At 42.6% G+C, this 25,274-nt stretch overlaps 4 protein-coding genes across 4 annotated transcripts in view; all 4 read right to left on the bottom strand.

Moving 5' to 3' along the window:
* LOC132362574 (protocadherin alpha-9-like) overlaps nucleotides 1–10,364 on the bottom strand; it is a 92,344-nt gene extending 81,980 nt beyond the window's left edge. Inside the window, 2 exon segments of the mRNA XM_059917284.1 lie at nucleotides 7,971–8,092; nucleotides 8,094–10,364. Coding sequence (XP_059773267.1) covers nucleotides 8,015–8,092; nucleotides 8,094–10,364 — 2,349 coding nt within the window. The 3' untranslated portion in view covers nucleotides 7,971–8,014.
* Nucleotides 22–7,467, bottom strand: LOC132363397 (protocadherin alpha-10-like). The gene is given in 4 exon segments (XM_059919106.1): nucleotides 22–36; nucleotides 925–3,224; nucleotides 3,227–3,304; nucleotides 7,452–7,467. Coding segments are annotated over 4 exon segments (2,409 nt in total).
* Nucleotides 10,365–15,311: 4,947 nt separating the features above from the next.
* Nucleotides 15,312–17,735, bottom strand: LOC132363396 (protocadherin alpha-6-like; the record flags this gene model as incomplete). Its single annotated transcript, XM_059919105.1, has 1 exon — nucleotides 15,312–17,735. A coding segment is annotated over exon 1 (2,424 nt), but the record flags the coding sequence as incomplete, so codon positions are not given.
* A 3,455-nt stretch (nucleotides 17,736–21,190) lies between these two features.
* On the bottom strand, nucleotides 21,191–24,479 carry LOC132363395 (protocadherin alpha-5-like). Its single transcript, XM_059919103.1, is given in 5 exon segments — nucleotides 21,191–21,223; nucleotides 22,126–23,486; nucleotides 23,489–23,564; nucleotides 23,566–24,065; nucleotides 24,068–24,479. Coding segments are annotated over 5 exon segments (2,382 nt in total).
* Nucleotides 24,480–25,274: the final 795 nt, after the last annotated feature.

Genomic DNA, 25,274 nt, shown 5'->3' with positions numbered 1-25,274 from the left:
AAGGAATATTCATGATTAGTCTCATTTTAATGCCATCTAATAAAGAGCGTGTTAAATATGTTTATAAAAATAAGAAGTTTTAAAAGAAATGGGCTAACTCCTTTTTTTGTCAAGAATGTTAAAAGCAATCCTTGATATGGGAAAATTTATGGTTTCATCCTAAAATTTCAGTCATTCTGAATTGAATGAAACTGTCTACAAAGGCTTTTTAAAATATTTATCTTAATAACAGAGCCAGTGGCAGACATTATCCAACTAAAATCAGTAAAGAGAAAGTAAAAAACTGATATAAAAATTCAAAAAACTTTTAAAATTCAAAACACTTAATTTAATTCCATAGATTAGGACTTTTTAAAATGATGATCTTCCAGTCTACATAATCTACTATTAAGAATAAAGTGTAAACACTGAAGTTCTAGTATGCACTATGTTACGCTGCACTACACATTCTGTGCTTAGGGAGCAAAAACCACATTTTCATCGTGAAGGGAATTGATCGTAGCAGTTTTTCGTTACTGTAACAGGGTTATTTCAAATTTTAGATTTAAAAATTAAATAAAATTATAAAGTACTAATCGGACAAATATTTGTAAAATAAAAAAGTTTATGAAAAAAATCAAAATCTTCAACCGACATCAAATATTTATATTGGAAAATATAAATGAATTGAGGAAAATGGCATATATTAAAAATTGAAGTATTCAGCAAAAGTTGATGCACAAGGTACTGTAAATAGAATATAAAGTGAACTTTTAGAATAAACTATATTACAAACGGCATTACTAAGGAATATTTGAGGAATTATAGAAATACATGATATTTAGACAAAGAATGAAGGTATCCCAAGATACTTATTTGAGGGGGAAAGCGGTGAAATAAAATATTCACGAAGCAAAATATGAAAATTGAAAAGCAATAACCCACCTTGCTAGAGTGGTTGCCTCCAGTAGACTGTTCTTCCACTTCCACGTCTGGTAATGGACACGGCGTAAGACTGGGGCTGAAGGCCATGAGGTCTGCCTTGGGCGGCCCCTCCCCAGAGCACACCCGCTGCCGCCTCTGCTGCGAGTAAGACCAGCTCCCCACCGCGCTGGAGCACACCAGCGTGGGCTTCCCGGGCCCGCACGCACCCTCGCTGGGCGGCGCCGAGCACCGCAGCGCCGTGTACAGCAGCAGCGTGAGCACCAACAGGCTGGACACCGCGCAGATGGCGATGATCAGGTACACGTTCACATCCACCAGAGCGGCCTCCGCGCCAGCGGCGCCCGTCGACGCCCGCGAAGAGGCCTTGGGCGCCTGGCCGCTGTCCTCCAGCGACAGCAGCACGGTGGCCGTGGCCGTCAGCGCCGGCTCGCCGTGGTCCTTCACCAGCACCAGCAGGCGCTGGCGCGGCGCGTCCGCCTCGTCCAGGGCGCGCGTCGTGCTGATCTCGCCCGTGTACAGCCCCACGCGGAACGGGCTGCGCGCGCCACCCGCCGCCGGCTGCAGCTCGTACGACAGCCACGCGTTGTAGCCCGAGTCCGCGTCCACCGCGCGCACCTTCGCCACCACGTGGCCCGCGCCCACCGACCGAGCCACCCGCTGGCTCAGCGCGCCCGCCCCGCCGCCCGGCCCGGGCAGCAGCAGCGCCGGCGCGTTGTCGTTCTCGTCCAGCACGAACACCTGCAGCGTCACGTTGCTGCCCAGAGGCGGCACGCCCGCGTCGCGCGCGCTCACCTGGAACTGCAGCAGCTCCAGCTCCTCGTGGTCCAGCGGCTGCAGCGCGTACACCTTGCCGCTCTCCGCGTGCACCGACACGTAGCTCGACAGCGCTCGCTCGCCCACCCGCCGCTCCACCAGCGAGTAGGACACCAGCGCGTTCTCCTGCGCGTCCGCGTCCCGCGCCGACACCGTGAAGATGTGGCAGCCGGGCGGATTGTTCTCCTTCACGAACACCGTGTACTCGGGCTGCGCGAACGCGGGCGCGTTGTCGTTCACGTCGGCCACCTCCACGGACACGCTGGCAGTGGCCGACAGCGAAGGCGAGCCCCCGTCCCTCGCGGTCACCACCACCTCATAGTTCTCCAAGGTCTCGCGGTCCAGGGCGCTGTCCAGCACCAGCGAATAGTAATTCTTGAAGGTGGACACCAGTTTGAAGGGGACATGAGGTGTTAATGAGCAGGTCACCTGCCCGTTGGCGCCAGAGTCACGGTCGGACACGCTGATTAAGGCGATGACGGTGCCCACCTGAGCGTCCTCTCGCACTGGGAGAGCCAAAGAAGTGACAACCACCTCAGGTGAATTATCATTTTCATCCAGGATTTCCACTAGGACAGTGCAGTGACCAACCATAGGTGGGTTTCCTTTATCTGTAACATCTACATGAATTTCATAAGTATTACTATCCTCAAAGTCAATAGCATCATTTACTCTTATTTCTCCTGTGCTTTCATTCATTAGAAATTTCCTTCTTGTGCTGGGTGGGACCAAAGAGCTAAACGAATATATTATTTCCTTATTTATCCCTTCATCCACATCAGAAGCATTTAGCCATATGACTAATGTTTGGTTCGCTGAATTTTCATACATCTTAACTTCATAAACGGATCGGTCAAATAGCGGTGCGTTATCATTGGCGTCTAACACCAGGATCAGCAGAGTAACAAATCCCATCAGTTCGGGTTTGCCTCCATCAGTTGCCGTTAATAACAGCTGAAGCTGAGGATTTTCTTCACGATCCAGCAGTTTTCGTAGAACAAGCACTGGAAATTTGCCTTTGTCCTTTTTGTTTATAATATCAAGAGTGAAAAAGTCATTTGGACTGAGTCTGTAAGTAAGCATTGCGTTCTCTCCAATATCCGCATCAGATGCGCCTTCTAGAGGAAATCGAGAGTCAAGCGGTCGAGATTCGTAAATTGAGAGCTTTTGTTCTGAGACAGAGAAGACCGGCGGGTTGTCATTAACGTCCTTCACCTCCACCTCCACGTGAAACACCTGCAGCGGCCGGTCCACGATCACCTCCAGGTGGATGCTGCACTCCGCGCTCCGCCCGCACAGCTCCTCCCGGTCGATCCGAGAATTCACAAACAAAATGCCATTCTGCAGATTTACCTCCAGAAGGTCCCCGCGGCCTTTGGATGCCACCCGGAACAGACGCGGCACCAGCTCCGCCAGCTCCAGCCCCAGGTCCTGGGCGATGCGGCCCACGAAGGTGCCGTGTTTGGCTTCCTCCGAGAGCGAGTAATGGACCTGGCTGCTCCCAGTTTCCCAGGCTGCAATGAGCAGAAACGAGAGAAGCAGGCGCTGGGTTCTCTGCCTGATAGGTCTGTAGACCAACATCATAACTTTCTCCTGTTTTATAAATCAGTGACTCGGCGTCCAGAACACACCCACCGCTCCGAATTTTTCTATTCGATTTCTTGCATCCAATTTTCTTGAAATGGCTGAGATCTCCGAATGTAGCTCTTTCCTAGTCCTTGAGAAACAGGATCATGCCTTTGTTCTGAAAAGCCATTTTGTGGAAGACAGCGACATCCGGTGGCTTAATGTGTAAGTACAATTCCATGAGTTTAACAACTCTTGTTCCTGTCTTTTCATTCTATTTTCACTTCTTTGGGTCTCTATGGACTTTCAAAGACTCACATTATGTTTCTTTTGTATATAATAATAATCATTGTCGATACGTAGTGCAGCGTTTTCCTTGAGTGGAAAATCACAGAGAAGTAATTCCTTCCCTAACCATGATTGTCTTTAGCTGAATTTGAAAACACCCTTAATATTTGTATAATACTGAGTGTACTAGCATTTTGTTGGATAACAAATTTGTCTCTTCAACTTCTAAACCTTAATTCACTTCTCCTTGTCATTACTTTGATATTAAATAAACCTTATTTAGACACTAATCTCAAGCATCAGTTCTCTGTGAGGTATTTGCAACTTCTAAATGCCAATCATCACTAGAATGTAGAGAGATCACAGGCTTCAACATCAGAAATTCCTCTCTTCTGATTCCTAGTCTCCAACTTACTAGTTGTGTGACTTGGGGAAAATAATTTAACCTCTCTCCGTCTCAGTTTTCACTTTCATAACATTCATAACTTATTAATAATAATATGGTGATTTCATGAATAACGATATATTAATTGCCTAGTATAATACCTCAAGGAGAGTGAGTGCTTCATAAATGGAAGTTATTCTCAGGGCTCACTTTAGCCACATTAGTTTCATAATGCTCAAGACCAAAATTGGCTCTTTGGATAAAATGATTACCTATAGAATGGTCTCACCCTATAAAGCCTTTACATATTGCTGCTGCACAGGCTGAGTGGTGTTCCTGTCTTTAAGAAGACAGAAAAGTGCTTTTATTGAGAAATTAGTTATATGGGGGAAGTTTCACTTTTTTATACACATCTTACATGGGCAAAAAGAATCTTAATTGTGATTCAAAATAAAATAATTAAAAATTTATGATTTCCACTTTCAGAGACAACTAATTTCATCTTTGTTATTTTTATGTTTTTCAAATACCCCAAATATACAGTTTTGGCATTATCTAATAATTTTATAAGTGTCAATAAAGTTTTTCATCACCTGCAGTAAAAATATTTTCTCTCAAAATTCTTGGAATCAAATATTCAGTAACTGAAATTCTCCATTAATATATCTATGGTGGACTTCCTGGGTGGTCCAGTGGTTAAGACTCCGCGCTTACAGTGAAGGGGGCATGGGTTCAATCCCTGGTCGGGGAACTAAGATCCTGTATGCCTCGTGGTGCAGGCAATATACTATATGCTACTGATAAAAGTTGAAGTTTCTCTTTTTCCAAAAAAAGGAAAACTTACTGATAGGAGGTTTTGTCTTATCCAAAGGTTAATTTCTTACTTTAATGATTTTTTTAAAGAAATCAATAATTTTGAACTCTGAAAAATAGAACATTTATAGAATAAATAAGAAAATTTACAGGAATGAGGGTCACTTGATTCATCGATGTATGTGTGCTTCTAACTTCTGTTTTTATACTTCTATACTCCTTTAGAATGATTCTAGGGTCAAAATCTATTCATATTCTGATTTTAAGGGTTACTTTTCTTATAAAGCATGAATTAAAATGTAATGAGTTAATCTATCCACCCACAATAGCAATGTTCAGTGTAAGCTACTATCTGGAGTCTAAAAATAAGTTTATCATTGATTAATCATCTCAACACAAGGTAATGATATAAACTAAATTCCATTGCTGTTAATGAGCATTTTTAACCAGGTAATAACATAAATGTCCCAAAACAAATCTCTAATAATGAATGAAAAGTAGTGTAGTTAAATTATATCCTGTCAAATAATAGGAACTTGCTTTGCCAAGCAACTCAATAGGGCTATAGCCTCTAAAATTTCAGTTGGATAAGAATCACCTGGAATGCTTGTTAAAATGCAAATTTGCCAATACTACTTATTTCAGAAACTTGAGGTGGTGTCTGGGAAGCAGAATGTTCAATAAGGACTCCAGATATTGCTAAAGCAGTTAGCATTGTCAGGCCTGAGGATGGGCTGACCATAAAAACCAGTTTGCCTGGAATATGCTCTATGTTTGTCTGTGGTCTTGTATACATTTGTATAGTGCCCCTTTCACTCTCAAAAGTGTCTGAGATCGAGTCATAACTTAGTTAGCCCTATCTAGAAACTACAGTTAACAGACTGGCATAGGGGAGCTTCATTATTGGTCTCATGATTCTGGCTTGAATTGAGCAATGAAGTGTCTTCCAAGCTCTCACCTCTCTATTTTGGACTTCCCAGCTGTTTTTAATCCTGAATTTCCTGAATCCCAGTGTGCTCATGCTTCCTGATGACCCAAAAGATAAATTCATTACTAAGATGTTCACTGATCTTCTGAAAATTTGCATACAATGATAGCCCATATTCTGGGAGAGAATAAAGATTAGTATAAGGGACTATATTACCAATTATATCAATGCAGCCATCAATGATAAAGAGTAAAATTTGTAATTATAGAATATGTAGTAAGTAATTAATGAATAATACTGGCTCTAAGATACTAGAGGAATGGTGGCAGTTTTTTGCGGGGGAAGCAAATGACATTTCTAGCATCCCTCGATCCATATAACATAATCAAATACCTGGGCCCAAGTACAAGTGGCATATGGAACCTGAAAAAGTACAAGGACAGAGATATTTGAAGGTATAAGTCTGGATTTAAGGTGAGTTGTGCCAACAGACATAGACAGGTTTTATGACAAGAGTTCAGAGAATATTCAAGTTTTGCAAGAAATAAAATGGGAAAAAATAGATTGCTTTGTAGCATAAACCAAACATGTGTCCTTTGGAGAGAAACAAAGTACTGAAATATTTAAGTGATTTTTACTTGCATGTGCCTTGTTATATTGTGGCTCTATTCTCAAGTCCACTCTGATTTGCTCTGTTGAGTTTTCAATTAAGAAATGCCTTGTAAAATACCTGACATGATAAAAAATAAAATAAAACCCCTGAGTAGAAATATAAAACACATTACAAAAATGCAATGTAAGTATAAAGGAAGTTTTTAAGATATAAATTAGAAAACAAAATGAATGCTTGGACTAAAGATAGAGTGTGGAGAACCACCAATTTGAAACTTGCAAACCATAATCCAGGAAATGTAAGTTTAGCATGTAGTGACTTTAAAGGTGCACAATCTTGGGGCTTCCCTGGTGGTGCAGTGGTTGAGAATCTGCCTGCCAATGCAGGGGACACGGGTTCGAGCCCTGGTCTGGGAGGATCCCACATACCGCGGAGCAACTGGGCCCGTGAGCCACAGCTACTGACCCTGCGCGTCTGGAGCCTGTGCTCCACAACAAGAGAGGCCGCGATAGTGAGAGGCCCGCGCACCGCGATGAAGAGTGGCCCCCGCTTGCCGCAACTGGAGAAAGCTCTCGCACGGAAACGAAGACCCAACACAGCCAAAAATTAATTAATTAATTAATTAATTAAATTAAAGAATGATTGCTTAAAAAAAAAGAAATCTTTAAAAAAAAAAAGGTGCACAATCTCATCTCCAGATTTCTGTCTTTTGGAATACTGAGAGACAAAGTAAATCCTCATGTAAACTGGTTAAGTTCCAGACAACAATTTCAAGAGAATTCAAAGTGTGAAATATGGGTATATCTTTAATGCCCCAGCATTACATTACTAACAGAAAATTTCATAAAAGGAGAAAGTCTTCTTCAGGAAAGAAAGTACCTTTCAGGAAGTATTTTCTTCAATATCAGATAAAACATGAATTTCAAAAAAATTTCTACGTGTAGAAAAGATTCTCAATCAACATTTTCTTATGATCTACACTGTCAGACAATGTACAGAAACATACTTTGAACAAGTGGGAATAAGAGTTATATTTGAAACAATTAAAATTAAATTCCTAAAGTAAAGCAACTGTTTTCTAGGTATATTGGAAGTTACTTATTGAAGTTACAGACACTAACTAGTGCTGACCGCCATGTCTCCAGAAAGGTAGGAAACTATAAGTTAACCAGGTAACAGTTACTGCATATATCTGCTATGGGGTTGCTTAAAAACAATATAATTAGGCTAAACTACCATGCTTACTTTAGAAATAAATTATCATTTGACAGAGTGGTGTTGCAGTTAACTTAATGTGTAATGACTAAATTTGTTTTCACCTAATAGTTTTCAGGTACGGTGGCAGCAATTCCTATTAATCAGGAATTCAATATGACTCCCACAACAGGTTTTAAATAAAATGGATTCAGCCCTAATAAATGTCTGTTCAGTGTATGGTTTATAACGATTCTCAACTGGAAGTCGAAGCAAAAGTCAGTTACAAAGTTAAGGTTCAATCTCCGGAAATAAAATTAAACATACTGGCAGAACTAGAAAAACATGGATAAAAACTATTTAAAAGTATCTTATAGGATAATTAAAATATTTTTCAAGACTAAATGAATACATACATAAACAAATAAAATATTAGAGCAACCCACCTTCCCAGAGGAGTCCAAAGAAGCTTGTGGATCTCCAGTTGCATCTATAGATCCAGGACACGGAGGTAGGCTGGGGCTGAAGGCCATGAGGTCTGCCTTGGGCGGCCCCTCCCCAGAGCACACCCTCTGCCGCTTCTGCTGCGAGTAAGACCAGCTCCCCACCGCGCTGGAGCACACCAGCGTGGGCTTCCCGGGCCCGCACGCGCCCTCGCTGGGCGGCGCCGAGCACCGCAGCGCCGCGTACAGCAGCAGCGTGAGCACCAACAGGCTGGACACCGCGCAGATGGCGATGATCAGGTACACGTTCACATCCACCAGAGCGGCCTCCGCGCCAGCGGCGCCCGTCGACGCCCGCGAAGAGGCCTTGGGCGCCTGGCCGCTGTCCTCCAGCGACAGCAGCACGGTGGCCGTGGCCGTCAGCGCCGGTTCGCCGTGGTCCTTCACCAGCACCAGCAGGCGCTGGCGCGGCGCGTCCGCCTCGTCCAGGGCGCGCGTCGTGCTGATCTCGCCCGTGTACAGCCCCACGCGGAACGGGCTGCGCGCGCCACCCGCCGCCGGCTGCAGCTCGTACGACAGCCACGCGTTGTAGCCCGAGTCCGCGTCCACCGCGCGCACCTTCGCCACCACGTGGCCCGCGCCCACCGACCGAGCCACCCGCTGGCTCAGCGCGCCCGCCCCGCCGCCCGGCCCGGGCAGCAGCAGCGCCGGCGCGTTGTCGTTCTCGTCCAGCACGAACACCTGCAGCGTCACGTTGCTGCCCAGAGGCGGCACGCCCGCGTCGCGCGCGCTCACCTGGAAATGCAGCAGCTCCAGCTCCTCGTGGTCCAGCGGCTGCAGCGCGTACACCTTGCCGCTCTCCGCGTGCACCGACACGTAGCTCGACAGCGCTCGCTCGCCCACCCGCCGCTCCACCAGCGAGTAGGACACCAGCGCGTTCTCCTGCGCGTCCGCGTCTCGCGCCGACACCGTGAAGATGTGGCAGCCGGGCGGGTTGTTCTCCTTCACGAACACCGTGTACTCGGGCTGCGCGAACGTGGGCGCGTTGTCGTTCACGTCGGCCACCTCCACGGACACGCTGGCAGTGGCCGACAGCGAAGGCGAGCCCCCGTCCCTCGCGGTCACCACCACTTTATAGTTCGCCACCCTCTCGCGGTCCAGGGCGCTGTCCAGCACCAGCGAATAGTAATTCTTGAAGGTGGACACCAGTTTGAAGGGGACATGAGGCGTCAGGGAACAGGTCACCTGTCCATTTGCACCTTCGTCTCGGTCAATAACGCTGATCAGGGCAATGATTGTCCCCAGCTGTGCGTCCTCTTTGACAGGGAGCCAGAGCGTTTTGATAATCAACTCTGGAGCAAAGTCATTAGTGTCCACAACTTCCACAAGAACTGTACAGTGACCAGCCAGGGGTGGGAGGCCTTTATCTATCGCCTCTACTGGAATTTTGTAGGCTTTACTTTCTTCAAAATCTATATGTCCTATTGCTATAATCTTCCCACTTAGGGGGTCTATGTAGAACTTAAATTTTATATCTGGAGAAACGTCACTAGAGAATGAGTAAATAAAATCCCCATTCAAGCCTTCGTCTAAATCTGAGGCGTTAAGTTTAATTACGAACGTTGCATTGGGAACGTTTTCTGGTAATTTCACCGCATAGAGTGTTCTGTCGAAAGCTGGGGCGTTGTCATTGGCGTCCAGCACTTTGACGAGTAACTGAACTGTGCCAGTCAGCTCAGGTTTGCCTCTGTCAGTGGCCGTGAGCACTAAATGAAGTTCCGGAGATTCTTCCCTGTCTAAAGGTTTTCGTAATACAAGTCCCAGAGGCTTTACCTGTTGGTCGGTGGTTGGTACGTCCAGAGAGAAATACTCATTGGAGCTCAGCCTGTAAGTCAACAGAGCGTTCTCCCCGATATCTGCATCGGAGGCGCCCTCTAGTGGAAACCGAGAGTCAAGCGGCCTGGATTCCGCGATAAACAGATTCCTTTGTGTTCCGGGGAACACAGGAGGATTGTCGTTAATGTCCTTCACCTCCACTTCCACATGGAACACCTGCAGCGGCCGGTCCACGATCACCTCCAGGTGGATGCTGCACTCCGCGCTCCGCCCGCACAGCTCCTCCCGGTCGATCCGAGAATTCACAAACAAAATACCATTCTGCAGATTTACCTCCAGAAGGTCTCCGCGGCCTTTGGAATCCAACTGGAACAAGCGGGGTACCAGCTCCGCCAGCTCCAGCCTTAGGTCCTGGGCGATGTGGCCCACGAAAGTGCCATGTTTGGCCTCCTCCAGTACTGAGTAGTGGACCTGGCTGCTCCCGGTCTCCCAGGCTGTGAGAATGATAAACAGTAGCAGTAGATCCCGGTCCCCTTGGTCGCCTCGACTTGAGTACAACATTTCAAACACTCGAGCTTTTTTATAGTTAGCGAAAAAATTTTCAAAACTTGGGGAAATCTTCTGATTCCTTCAGCCCCATCCTGCTGTGTTCGTCACTGTTCTGCCCTAGGAGACTATAAAAGACCGGAGCGTCTTTCCAAAGCCTAAAAGATGGCTTTGAATCAGAGAATTTCTCAGCCGAGAGTGACATCACGTGGCCCCAAAAGTAAGTACATGTTTTATGAATAAACATTTCACCATTATCCTGCAAAGTTTTGTTTCATTCTCTGAATTTTTTCTTAATCGTTGATGAAATAGAGAACGACATTTCTCTTGCTGGAAGCATTCTAGTGAAATAAATGCGGCTAAATGTTTAGTATAAACCAAAACTGTGGCTTTCTGTTACCTGAGGAAACTAAACTCTCCACACAATTTAAAAATAATCACAGAAATGAAGTGAGAATAAAAATGATCAGTTAAACAACCAGGGATTTTAAATTGGAAAATTCTTTTGTTCTGTAATTCAGGATCTCCCACATACATAGACTTAGGATTCTGCCTAGAAGAATTCGATGACTCACTGTTCCTAGGGTCTCTAGGAGACCGGAAATCTACTGATGAAAAAGAAACTTGCTCATGTGTGAAAAAAATAAATCTAGAAAACTGAGCAACAAATTGAGGTATTTTCTTAAGTAATTTTATGAATTGAATATATGTAAAATATTTTAATATAAGTAAGAATTTGCTTTAATATATTTTGTAGGGAGAAACTAGTCTATATTTTTCTCTTTATTAGAATTAATGTGATTTCTTTTCAGAAATGTGTATATCTATATAGTTGCATTTTTCCAAGCCTTAATACTTATGAATATCTTTTTACAATCCCCAATATAGTTTACATTATGTCTTTTCATAATACATAATACATACATTTTAATTTCATTATTGTTCATCCTTAGCACTTAGGACAATTTCTGTTTTTAAAGTTATGCTTGGGATTTTTCCTTCTTAGTATCTGTTTAACAAGGAAAGCTCATTTGTGAACCACTCTCATTCTAAACTGCAAGTAGATTAATTATATCTAGATTTTAGTGCTTTTCAAGAATAAAGGCAAAATTATCAGTTTATGGTACCATTAATGCTCCTGTATATCTATCTTTTCTTTCATATTCTTACAGCTACCTGCCTAAGAAACGTTTTTAATTAATTGCTGCTATCCTTAATTATTGCAGTAGCTTCCTAGATTGTCTTTCCATCCAATCTTCTGAAACATGGTGTTGACTTTTTTTGCTCAAGATCTTTTGATAGTTCCCAATTTACTTCTGAAGAATCCAAATTCTTTAATCTGCTACTCAAAGTTACTTAGTCTAGTACTCAGAATCAAGAGATATTTTCATATTACTTTTTCTGACTTTATTCTATGTGAACCATATGTTTTAACCACAGTGGACTATTCCATGTTTCCAGTCATACAGAGGCTTTTGTGTGTCTTCAGGTTTGCTTAATTTTCTCCTTCACAGAAGTATTCATTATTCTCAATATTCTCTCAGGGTAACTTACTCTTTTAAAAACCATTGAAAACACCATGGCCCTTCAAGTGTTCCTTCAGAAAGACAAATAGGGAGTGATTTTCTTTCAACTCCAGCTTTGCTTTTGGGCCTGTTATAATATCTTGTCTTTCATTGTATGACCCATATATTTATTTTATCTCAAACGTTTTGATGTCAGAGGCTGGGTTTTGATAATTCAGTGGTCCCTGGCATGCTAACATGGTCTTGGAATCACCTAAGGGTCCTACTAATGATTAATGAAGACTGATGACTATATTTTAAAAGTTATTCTATATCACTTTCTATATAAATGGTCTACTTCCATGGTTAATAGACAGTAACTACTACTAACTTTTAAATCATCATAAAACATACTGTGTACTTATTTTTGAGGAAGAGAAAACACCATTAATGGAAAAGAACAAAGATTTCAAACACCTACTCAGATCTCTAAATGATCTGAAGCAACTTATAAGTATGAAAAAAGACATCACTGTCAACACAAGATAGTCTAAACTTTCCTTGAGGAGACTTTATCTAAATAAATTTCTAGATTCCAAAAGGTTTTCCACATCCACAATGGTAATTGGACTTCCCAAAACCGGTGAAACTGACTTTTAGATGAGTTTTTTAATTCTATCACAAAGAATTCAAAATATTGACACATTGTAGGTTAACCTGAAAATAACTTCACAAAAGATAACTTTTACATAAAATAAGAGTAATATAGAAGGCCATAATGACTTTCTAACATTTTAGTTTTTCTTTTTCGAGTTATTAACCCCTTGAACTCTTTTGAATAATAACTAAATTTTGTTATGCACATAGTATTTGACAGACATTTTATAAACAACTTTATAAATATTAACTTGATACAAAAATTCTATACAAAAATTCTATGCAATAGAATTCATATTCATCATGCGTAGAATGTGAAACCAAGGAATTGAAATAACAAATGCTTTATCAAAGGCTATATGAAAAAAAACTGGTAGAGGTGGAGTTTTAATCCAGGAAGCTCCAGAATCCACAGTATTTAATAACTGAGCTCTGGTACCTTTCAATTTAGGAAATATTTAATAGCTAAAATCATTACCATTCACCTGAAACTAATACAAAATTGTTAATCAACTATATACTCCCATATAAAATAAAAAGTTAAAAATAAACAAATAAAACCATTAACATAGATAGAAGAGTGCAAAGTATTAAAATACAGATTAGATTTTGACTCCATCTTTGTGATAAGCACACCCCTAAAATGAAATTCAAATATCAATTAGAGAGTTGTAGGAACACAGAACTAAAATTATCGAAATGATGAGAGTTGTCAAATAAATGGTAGGTGATGGAAAGTGTCTTGTTTCTAATTAAGGAATTTTTAAAAACCAACTAAACATTTAGGAGAATTGAGTAATTAAAGTTATATCCAAGAATCAGGTAGGCATAGACAGAATAGAAAATCTAAGTGTACCATCACTTTCACAAGGGAGAAACTCCACATTTGATTCAAACAGTAAAGATAAGCATATTTTAAAAATACACAGCCATTAAAGTTAAGGACTAAAATTAAAATTATTTCTTTCATGTAATGTGCTTTTAATAGCCAAATAAAATTTAGGCACTGAAGGTATTGTGAGAAATATAAAATAAGCCACAAAATAATACTGGTTTCAGGTTACTTACAGGTGAGCAAAGGAAATAAAATGTCATATATTGCTGGTCATAAATGTTAAAGAAATTAAGAAATACATTAATAACAAATTAAGAATTGAGTGTTGCAGAAACCATTCATTCCATTCCACTAAGTTCCACCTTTCTCTCCAAAGGAATATGCTTAAAATCTGTGACCAACTAACATCAAGGCAGATCAAACAGTTACAAGAAGCAAAGATTAAAAAAAGACAAGAAGGGGCTTCCCTGGTGGTGCAGTGGTTGAGAATCCATCCGCCTGCCAACGCAGGGGACACGGGTTCGAGCCCTGGTCTGGGAAGAGGTCTGGGAAGATCCCACATGCCGCGGAGCAACTGGGCCCATGAGCCACAACTACTGAGCTTGCGCGTCTGGAGCCTGTGCTCCGCAATGGGAGAGGCCACGGATAGTGAGAGGCCTGCGCACCGCGATGAAGAGTGGCCCCCGCTTGCCGCAACTAGAGAAAGCCCTCGCACAGAAACGAAGACCCAACACAGCCAAAAATAAATAGATAAATATTTTTTTAAAAAGACAAGAAGAACAAAAAAATGAAAAGATTAAAAAAAATAATAAACTTTCTTGGACTCTCAAAGTTTTACTGTACAAAACTAAAAATGTTAACTTGAATTAATGAGTCCTAATCATCCTGCATATTCTGTGTAATAAAGATTTATAAATTAATCATTTGAACAGCAAGAATGGAATTAATAGTTTTTCTAATCAAATTATTTTTCTAAATCATATATAAAATATGTTTAAATGTGAAATATTTTTCCATAATATTCCAACTCATCTACAAAGGGCTGATAGTATTTTCCTCAATATTAATCATTAGAGGTAAGAAGATTTTTATCAGATTAAAAGAAATGAGTTACTATACATAGATCCTCCAAAAATGTTGTTATTGACATGACTGTAAAAAAGTATCTGATAATAAAGCACATATCTTGAAATAGTACAATGTTCTATTTGATATTCTGTTGAAAGGAATATTAAATATTTGTTCACTTTTGATTTTATTTTTATCTGGTCTATAATAAATTTGGTAAGAATATGAAAACATGCAAATTTTGAAGAGAAATTATTATTCTGTACTTTATTACTAAACTGCTTAAAATACCAATAAACACTATATACATGTAGTATATATAGTAATATCTGTTTCTCTCTACCTATGTAACAGACCCTAAGAGAGAGAAGAAAATAAAATGGATGGGCTCTGATCTTAAAGTAAAAGTAATCGCCAGAAAATATGTAAATATTATCAAAACATAGTATATGAAGTAAGGTTAAAACTACATACAATGAAAACTAAACACTATTTGGAGGAATGTATATAAACTGGTTGTTGTTAGGATTCAGAAAGTTAGGTATTACAAAGAATAAAATCGTATTCAGTAAGAAGAAATTTATCCAAGAAAAATTTGAATTTGAGTAGAAACCCAACACATGGAGAATGGTTAATGTCTGATGGCACTGAGAAACAGCGATTAAATTCGCCATATACACGTGTATCAAATCATCACGTTTTATACCTTAAACATACTCAATGTTATTCACCAAATATATCGCAATAAATCTGGAGGAAAAAACGATTAATTTTAAATATTTTTAAACCACAGTAACGTTTGAATACTGAAGTGTGAAAACGTGCTATATATTAAAAAAATAAATAAATGTGAAATACTATAAAATTTCGTCTTAAATATTTTAATATCAGTATAAATGGACCTACCTCCGTGCAATGATCAACATCTTGCAGTTTGCCCGCGTTCTCTGAACCTGGGAACGGAGGCAGGCTGGGGCTGAAGGCCATGAGGTCTGCCTTGGGCGGCCCCTCCCCAGAGCACACCCGCTGCCGCCTCTGCTGCGAGTAAGACCAGCTCCCCACCGCGCTGGAGCACACCAGCGTGGGCTTCCCGGGCCCGCACGCACCCTCGCTGGGCGGCGCCGAGCACCGCAGCGCCGTGTACAGCAGCAGCGTGAGCACCAACAGGCTGGACACCGCGCAGATGGCGATGATCAGGTACACGTTCACATCCACCAGAGCGGCCTCCGCGCCAGCGGCGCCCGTCGACGCCCGCGAAGAGGCCTTGGGCGCCTGGCCGCTGTCCTCCAGCGACAGCAGCACGGTGGCCGTGGCCGTCAGCGCCGGCTCGCCGTGGTCCTTCACCAGCACCAGCAGGCGCTGGCGCGGCGCGTCCGCCTCGTCCAGGGCGCGCGTCGTGCTGATCTCGCCCGTGTACAGCCCCACGCGGAACGGGCTGCGCGCGCCACCCGCCGCCGGCTGCAGCTCGTACGACAGCCACGCGTTGTAGCCCGAGTCCGCGTCCACCGCGCGCACCTTCGCCACCACGTGGCCCGCGCCCACCGACCGAGCCACCCGCTGGCTCAGCGCGCCCGCCCCGCCGCCCGGCCCGGGCAGCAGCAGCGCCGGCGCGTTGTCGTTCTCGTCCAGCACGAACACCTGCAGCGTCACGTTGCTGCCCAGAGGCGGCACGCCCGCGTCGCGCGCGCTCACCTGGAACTGCAGCAGCTCCAGCTCCTCGTGGTCCAGCGGCTGCAGCGCGTACACCTTGCCGCTCTCCGCGTGCACCGACACGTAGCTCGACAGCGCTCGCTCGCCCACCCGCCGCTCCACCAGCGAGTAGGACACCAGCGCGTTCTCCTGCGCGTCCGCGTCCCGAGCCGACACCGTGAAGATGTGGCAGCCGGGCGGGTTGTTCTCCTTCACGAACACCGTGTACTCGGGCTGCGCGAACGTGGGCGCGTTGTCGTTCACGTCGGACACCTCCACGGACACGCTGGCTGTGGCCGACAGGGAAGGCGAGCCCCCGTCCCGCGCTGTAACCACCACCTCATAGTTCGACACACTCTCGCGATCCAAGGCGCTGTCCAGAACCAATGAATAGTAATTCTTGAAGGTGGACACTAGTTTGAAGGGAACATGGGGCGTCAGAGAGCAGATCACCTGCCCGTTGGCACCTGAGTCGAGATCGGACACGCTAATTAGGGCAATGACAGTGCCGAAATGAGCGTCCTCTCGGACAGGCAAGGATAAGGAAGTCAGTGCAATCTGAGGAACATTATCATTTTTATCCAAAACTTTCACCAAGATGGTGCAATGACCAGCCATGGGAGGGTGGCCTTTGTCTGTCGCATCAATACGGATTTTGTATAAATTTATATTTTCAAAATCTAAATTCCCTTGAATTACTATTTCTCCAGTATTTGGATCTATTCTAAACTGGTTACTAACCATGGGTGGAACAAGACTATTAAAAGAGTATGAAAACTCCCCATTCGCTCCTTCATCCCTATCAGAAGCATTCAGTCTCATAACTATTGTTCCGTTATCTGAGTTTTCAAGTATTTTTGCTTCATACTCAGACTGTCCAAAACTGGGAGCATTGTCATTCACATCCAGTACGGTGACCAGCAGCTGAACAGTGGCAGTGAGCTCAGGTTTGCCTTGGTCAGTGGCCATGAGGAATAAGTTATGTTCAGGCGCTTCCTCTCTGTCCAACGATTTCCTTAACACGAGCGCAATTTGTGTAGTGTCATCACTGTTTGTTTTCACATCTAACGCGAAGTTTTCGTTTGAACTGAGCTTGTAGGTTAAGACAGAATTTGAGCCCACATCTGCATCCGACGCGCCCTCTAGTGGAAACAACGAATCTGGTAGCCTAGATTCGTAAATCATCACTCTTTGTTCCTTTACCGGGAACACAGGCGGGTTGTCGTTAATGTCCTTCACCTCCACTTCCACATGGAACACCTGCAGCGGCCGGTCCACGATCACCTCCAGGTGGATGCTGCACTCCGCGCTCCGCCCGCACAGCTCCTCCCGGTCGATACGAGAATTCACAAACAAAATGCCATTCTGCAGATTTACCTCCAGAAGGTCCCCGCGGCCTTTGGACGCCACCCGGAACAGACGCGGCACCAGCTCCGCCAGCTCCAGCCCCAGGTCCTGGGCGATGCGGCCCACGAAGGTGCCATGTTTGGCCTCCTCCGGGACGGAGTAGTGGATCTGGCCGCTCCCGGCTTCCCAGGCTACAAGGAGCAGAAGCGAGAGAAGCAAACACCGGGATCTCAGTCGGCCTTCAGGTGTAATACGCATTTCAAATACTTGCTGGTTTAGTTCCATCAGGAAATCTTGTCTAGGCATTAAGATGAAATATTGTATGATCCCGAGTCTGTTAATTCAGTTCTTCTGCGCCTGCCATCATTCAACACTCGTGGAAGGATGCAGTAATGGGAGCAATGGACTTGAATAACAGCTAGTGTAACTTCACGGTAGACAGCGACATCATGCGGCTCGAAAGGGTAAGAAATGAATTCACAACGAAGCTACGCTATAGTTCTTGAAATTAAAGATAGATATTTATATTACATATAAATATGCCTTATTTTAATAGTAAATCTCCTCATGTTTGTAATTTGCAGGGTCAGTTTATCTCGTCTGTTTTCTTTTATTAGTTCAGAGTAGGGTAAGCGTTCAAAATACTCATAGTGAAACAACTTTTCTCCCAATAATGTAAAAACTGTATCAACCATTTTAGAAAGCTTAAGTGTGATATGAACCAGGCTTGGGAATTAGAAGTGAAAACTATCCTACATATTTGTATAGAGAAGAAACATGTGCATGTATTTCTGTCACAAGATATACTATTATATTTTAAGAAAAGAGTGTAATTTTAAATTAGCAAATTCTACCCAAATTTTAAAAACCTTATAGATTATCAAAGTCCATTCTTTCTTTGTCCAGTGAACATCAACTATTCCTAATAATGTTTTTTAATTTAATAATGGAAGCTGAAAATTTTAGCACATATTCTTTACAACATTTCTTAATTTCTCTGCAGCTTACCTTAGTCCTCCCCCTCAAAACATTTTCCTTTGCATACTTCTCCATCACTGCAAAATCTTGTGGAATTTCTACCTATTGTGCTTTGCTGCTCTGATCCTTCCACTGCTCCTAAATGACCTTATCCTTTTCTTTCTACCTCAACCTCTTATATGCTTTTATTTGTGTTCTCATCCACTTCCAACATTTCAGACAAGACTTCTATTGAAGGTATTCCCAAACTCACATCTTCCTCCTCCTTTTCAATGGTTATAATTGTCATTTTTAGCCATACATGCTAATGACTCCTAGAAAATAATTTAATTACAATTTAAAGATTATGAAGATAAATCATTAATACCCGCCAAATTCAAACCCTTAAATTCACCTTTTATTTAATGGCATGAACATTCTACATGTCACCTATATCAATTTTTTATTACTCCATCTCCCTTACCTGCCCTATTCAAAGTTGGCCTATAGTCCATCTGTCTTTTCACATACCACCATATTTATCTTCATGGGTACAGCTTTTATTGGATTGCACTAAATATATAAATCCCAAGATGTTAGAATCATTTCTATGTGACCTGAGATATGATCACAAGCCAACATTTCCAGTGTTATTTTCAACTACTCTCCAATATTAATTCTATTTTGCAGACAACATAGATCACTTGCTTTCCTTCTTCCGCAATACAACCTTTGTTCAATTTTTTTTTAATTACCTCCATCTTTACCTGTAAAAATGCTCCACTCATATCAAAGTCATGCCAAAATATCATCTTACCATGAATTCATCCTTAATGTCATCAACTGTAGGTAATTAAACTCTTTCTCAAAAGGAGACAATGAAAGTTATTAAAAAGAATTTTCAAACGGACACTTGCCAACACTCACCCTTCTCCAGAATTCTGATATACTGTAAAATCCTCACAGACAACTGTAATACAAAGTACCCCCCAATATGAGAACATTTTACATAACTTGCATAACAACATCTTAAAATAACTAACCTAGATCTATCCTGATAAGTAGTAGTCCTTATCGCTTTCTATTACACTTATTTTGAGTAAACAAAGAGTTCATTTGCCAACCAATAATAAGCCCCCAAATAAAAGGTTCTTTTGTTTACAGGAAGAAAAGCCTTGAAAAAGATATATTGGCCTACAGTCTTGTTAGTTGAAGGTTTTCTATAGTGGTGAAGGTATTTCATAAATTGCTGCCCTAAGTGAAGAATCTCTTTGAATATCAACTTTTAAATTAGTTAATTAAAGTATCAAATCTGTCTTTCTATTGAAGTTCCTAGCAATTTCCAGAAGGTTGATAATATAGTCCAATTAACTAGAACAGTTGCAATAATTCTATTTATTGGCTCCAAGTAGAAAATTATACAATGTTACTGAAATCATATATGCAATTTCCTTTTCATTGGAAAAGGAATATACTGGTCTCCTCATAAGAAACATCTTATATTTTTGTTTATTTATTTACTCAAATAGTTCATCTAGTCAAGGGAGAAGATTGTGTGAGAAAAAAAAGTTTAGTCAATCTATGAACATCTTCCTCCCCCAGCAAAGAAAATTCTCAGTTATAAATAAAGAGTTTATATTTCAAAACTAAATTAACTTGATTTTTTAAACTTGATTTTTAAAAAGCTGACAACTGTTAACTACAAATTTACACAGTGGTGAGAATGCCCTCTCCATTTATAGGACTCCCGCAAAGTAATGAGGTATTAGAAATGTTTAAGTAGTATGATGCAAGTGTATTTATAAAATTAAATACATGTGAGAATGCAAGAAATAGGAAAGCAATAAAAAGGGGAATTGACATTTTGTCATATGAAATGTGGAATATTTATTCCTGGCTAAACCCATATTGTTTTTTCAAGAAGTGTAGAAAAACAGTTCTCTGTATTTGAGATGGAGAGCACTCTTGCTTATAGCAGATAAAATGTACGGCTTTAAAAAAAAAAATGTACGGCTTTGTTGTAAAAATGGTATTGGTAAACAACAAACTTGGGGCGGGTGCTGGTTATATCATAGTACAGTTTTTTTAAATCTAAAAACAAAGGCAACAATAAGTAAAAATGTTTTCTGGGCTTCCCTGGTGGCGCAGTGGTTGAGAATGTGCCTGCCAATTCAGGGGACACGGGTTCGAGCCCTGGTCTGGGAAGATCCCACATGCCGTGGAGCAACTAGGCCCGTGAGCCACAATTACTGAGCCTGCGCGTCTGGAGCCTGTGCTCTGCAACAAGAGAGGCCGCGATAATGAGAGGCCCGCGCACTGCGATGAAGAGTGGCCCCCACTTGCCGCAACTAGAGAAAGCCCTCGAACAGAAACTAAGACCCAACACAGCCATAAAAATAAATAAATAAGGGACTTCCCTGGTGGTCCAGTGGCTAGGACTCTGCGCTCCCAATGCAGGGGGCCGGGGTTCGATCCCTGGTCGGGGAACCAGATCCCACATGCATGCCGCAACTAAGAGTCTGCATGCTGCAACTAAGACCCAACTCAGCCTAAATAAAGAAATAATTATTAAAAATAAATAAATAAAATAAATAAATAAATAAATAAATAAAAATTAAACTAAAAAAAAATGTTTTCTAACTCAAAAATGTTAAGATTTTCCCAACTGTGAGAATTCACAATTATTTCTCACCAATATAATAATTTGTGAATTGGAAAAGAAAAAGTAAGATAGAGAAAAACTAATCATTGTTCCACTAAATGTTGATGTTGGAGGGGGGGAATTATGACATATCTGCAAAATGGGACAACATGGGCTGGAAAAAAGAATGAAAAATCTCCTTAAGTAATATGTCATGATAGACAAATTATATTAAAAGAAGGGGGGAAGGAAAATCAACACAAATATTATGTCTTAAAATGGGAGAGGGGAGTTTATTAGTATATGAAAAATTCTCTAGAAGAATAGCCAAGAAATTGGAAAGTTTGAAATAGTCAGCAGGTATATTAAATGGCTTGATATTGGAGGTGGAATGGAAACATTTTAAAACATTTTAAATCATGTAAATGTATTTTGTATTCAAAAATGAATAAAATGAAGCCACTAGAGCTAAAATATTTTAATTACAAATATCAAATTCACCATTAGTATGCCAAGGCCAACATTTAAACAGACTTGAAAGAGTCATTCAATGCACAAATATTACTGAAAAAATTAATTCAATATGTGTAATAAAAATACTCAAATAATGGATAGTCTATGGAGAACAAAAAAGGCAAATTGACACGATGATGTTAAATATTTCTATGAAGTTACAACATGAGGCTTTGACAATAAATAATAATGCCAAGTATGTATCTTACAAGTATCTTACTACAACACTAAAATTTGAAAATTGAAACTTTCAACTAAAAATTTTATTCTGCAAATGCTTTCTATGGTCCACAGAAAACTAGTCCATTAACTCAAACCTTTAAAACCTTATAAAAAGGGGATTGTTACTGAAACACAATAGTGCAAAACAATTTTCTCCAACAAAGTAAATTTTAAGCATAACTATAAGTAAATGAATTAGCACCAAGAGAATTTATATCTAAAAGGATACAATAATTACTTATAAAGCCATAATTTAAAATAAAAAGAGAAGATAGAGAATAATATTAAATATTTCATATTAAAGACATGACGAAAAATTGCTGTAAGATTTTTGAGACTCACGGTGTCCGTAGAGATGGGACCCTGAGGCAGGCTGGGGTTGAAGGCCATGAGATCTGCCTTGGGCGGCCCCTCCCCAGAGCACACCCGCTGCCGCCTCTGCTGCGAGTAAGACCAGCTCCCCACCGCGCTGGAGCACACCAGCGCGGGCTTCCCGGGCCCGCACGCACCCTCGCTGGGCGGCGCCGAGCACCGCAGCGCCGCGTACAGCAGCAGCGTGAGCACCAACAGGCTGGACACCGCGCAGATGGCGATGATCAGGTACACGTTTACATCCACCAGAGCGGCCTCCGCGCCAGCGGCGCCCGTCGACGCCCGCGAAGAGACCTTGGGCGCCTGGCCGCTGTCCTCCAGCGACAGCAGCACGGTGGCCGTGGCCGTCAGCGCCGGTTCGCCGTGGTCCTTCACCAGCACCAGCAGGCGCTGGCGCGGCGCGTCCGCCTCGTCCAGGGCGCGCGTCGTGCTGATCTCGCCCGTGTACAGCCCCACGCGGAACGGGCTGCGCGCGCCACCCGCCGCCGGCTGCAGCTCGTACGACAGCCACGCGTTGTAGCCCGAGTCCGCGTCCACCGCGCGCACCTTCGCCACCACGTGGCCCGCGCCCACCGACCGAGCCACCCGCTGGCTCAGCGCGCCCGCCCCGCCGCCCGGCCCGGGCAGCAGCAGCGCCGGCGCGTTGTCGTTCTCGTCCAGCACGAACACCTGCAGCGTCACGTTGCTGCCCAGAGGCGGCACGCCCGCGTCGCGCGCGCTCACCTGGAAATGCAGCAGCTCCAGCTCCTCGTGGTCCAGCGGCTGCAGCGCGTACACCTTGCCGCTCTCCGCGTGCACCGACACGTAGCTCGACAGCGCTCGCTCGCCCACCCGCCGCTCCACCAGCGAGTAGGACACCAGCGCGTTCTCCTGCGCGTCCGCGTCCCGCGCCGACACCGTGAAGATGTGGCAGCCGGGCGGGTTGTTCTCCTTCACGAACACCGTGTACTCGGGCTGCGCGAACGTGGGCGCGTTGTCGTTCACGTCGGACACCTCCACGGACACGCTGGCCGTGGTCGACAGCGAAGGCGAGCCCTGGTCCCTCGCAGTCACCACCACCTCATAGTTCGTCACACTCTCGCGATCCAAGGCGCTGTCCAGAACCAATGAATAGTAATTCTTGAAGGTGGACACCAGCTTGAAGGGGACATGAGGCGTCAGGGTGCAAGTCACCTGCCCATTGGCACCGGAGTCGTGGTCTGACAGACTGATCAGGGCGATGACAGAGCCCAGTTGGGCGTCCTCTTGCACAGGCAGAGATAGGGAGGTTATGACTATCTCTGGGGTATTATCATTCTCATCCAGGATTTTCACTATCACTTTGCAGTGTCAGTTAATGGGAATGGACTTTTATCAACAGCATCAATATTAATTTCATATAAATTACAGTCTTCATAATCCAGTTTTCTTTCCCTGAACTGTTATATCCCCACTATTAGCATTGATCACAAATTTAGATTTTACGTTGTCAACAACAAGATTACTAAAGAGGTACACTATTTCCTTATTAATGCTCTCATCTGCATTTGAGGCATTCAGTTTAATAACTAATGTCCCATTCGGTGCATTTTCCAGTATTCTGACATTATAAATTGATTTATCAAATTCCGGGGCATCATCATTCGCATCCAATACATTGATCAATAACTGAACTGTACCTATTAGTTCAGGTTTTCCTCCATCAATTGCAATCAGCAATACACGATGTTCTTGCGTTTCTTCCCTACCTACTGGTTTCTTCAAAACTAACTCTAAAAAGTTTGTTTCCTCTTCATTTGATTTAACATCCAAGTCAAAATATTCATTAGCTTGTAACTTGTATCTCATTTCTGCGTTTCTTCCGATATCCATATCAGATGCGCCCTCTAGCGGAAACCGAGAATCCGCTATTCTTGATTCTAAAATAGTGTTTGTTCTTGTCGCAAGAACCTTGGGGGGTTGTCATTAACGTCCTTCATCTCCACCTCCACATGGAACACCTGCAGCGGCCTGTCCACGATCACCTCCAGGTGGATGCTGCACTCCGCGCTCCGCCGGCACAGCTCCTCCCGGTCGATCCGAGAATTCACAAACAAAATGCCATTCTGCAGATTTACCTCCAGAAGGTCCCTACGGCCTTTGGATGCCACCCGGAACAGGCGCAGCACCAGCTTCGCCAGCTCCAGCCCCAGGTCCTGGGCGATGTGGCCCACGACGGTGCCGTGTTTGGCCTCCTCAGGGACCGACTACTGCACCTGGCCTCTCCCAGCCTCCCAGGCTGCGAGGAGCAGAAGCGAGAGCAGCAGGCGCCGGGGTCCCGGACCTCTTCTCTGGGAATATACCATCGCAAATTCGTTGCAATTTTCAAATATCTGTTGCACTACCATATAGCTTTTGGAAACTTAACTCCCAATTTGATATAATTTTGTATTTGCTCACCTTTTGAGTTTCAGCAGCAGAGTGAAAAAAAATGGAGTGGCTTTTTTCCTTTCTAAGGAAAATAAGCTCTCTGTATTCCTTTGTTGCTAAAAACAAACAAACCAAAAAAACTTGTGGTTTCCAGAGCCATGATGTGGATGAAAGGGGAGTATTTTACTTTGTTATGCTTTATTTACCTTACATTTGTTAAATATTTCCCAATTTCAATGACTTATGTATTATTTTCCCTACTCTAATCAAATATATCACTAAAATTTTAATAAAATATATCAACTTTAATTAAAATATTGCAAAATCAATACTACCGAAGTTGTGACGCCCAATCTTTACTAGAATGATTTGTATTGGTCTATTCTATTTAGGGTTTGTATAATCCCTGACTTTAAAAGTTTTAGATTTTTCATTTCTTTCCATATTTAAATATTACTTACTAAAATTATTGACTTTTTCTCTACTATTTTGATGGGATGTTTGTATACTAGTCTTTATGTTACTCATAAAACAAGTTTATATTCCTATCTGCAGTATTTAATATTGGCTTTTGTTGATATTATTTTCAAAGTAACTAAAACTATTTGAATAGCATTCTTGTCTGAGTTCCACTTCGAAGTCTGATTTTCAAATTACTGAAAATCCATTTCTTTCATTTTTCTCTATATTACCTACTTACTTTTAATGTTAACTCAAAAACTGTAATGTGG

This window comes from Balaenoptera ricei, chromosome 3, assembly GCF_028023285.1.
Source record: "Balaenoptera ricei isolate mBalRic1 chromosome 3, mBalRic1.hap2, whole genome shotgun sequence".
Classification (NCBI taxonomy): Eukaryota; Metazoa; Chordata; class Mammalia; order Artiodactyla; family Balaenopteridae; genus Balaenoptera; species Balaenoptera ricei.
The sequence above is the reverse complement of the archived record's forward strand: the minus strand, read 5'-3'. Positions and strand labels throughout refer to the sequence as shown.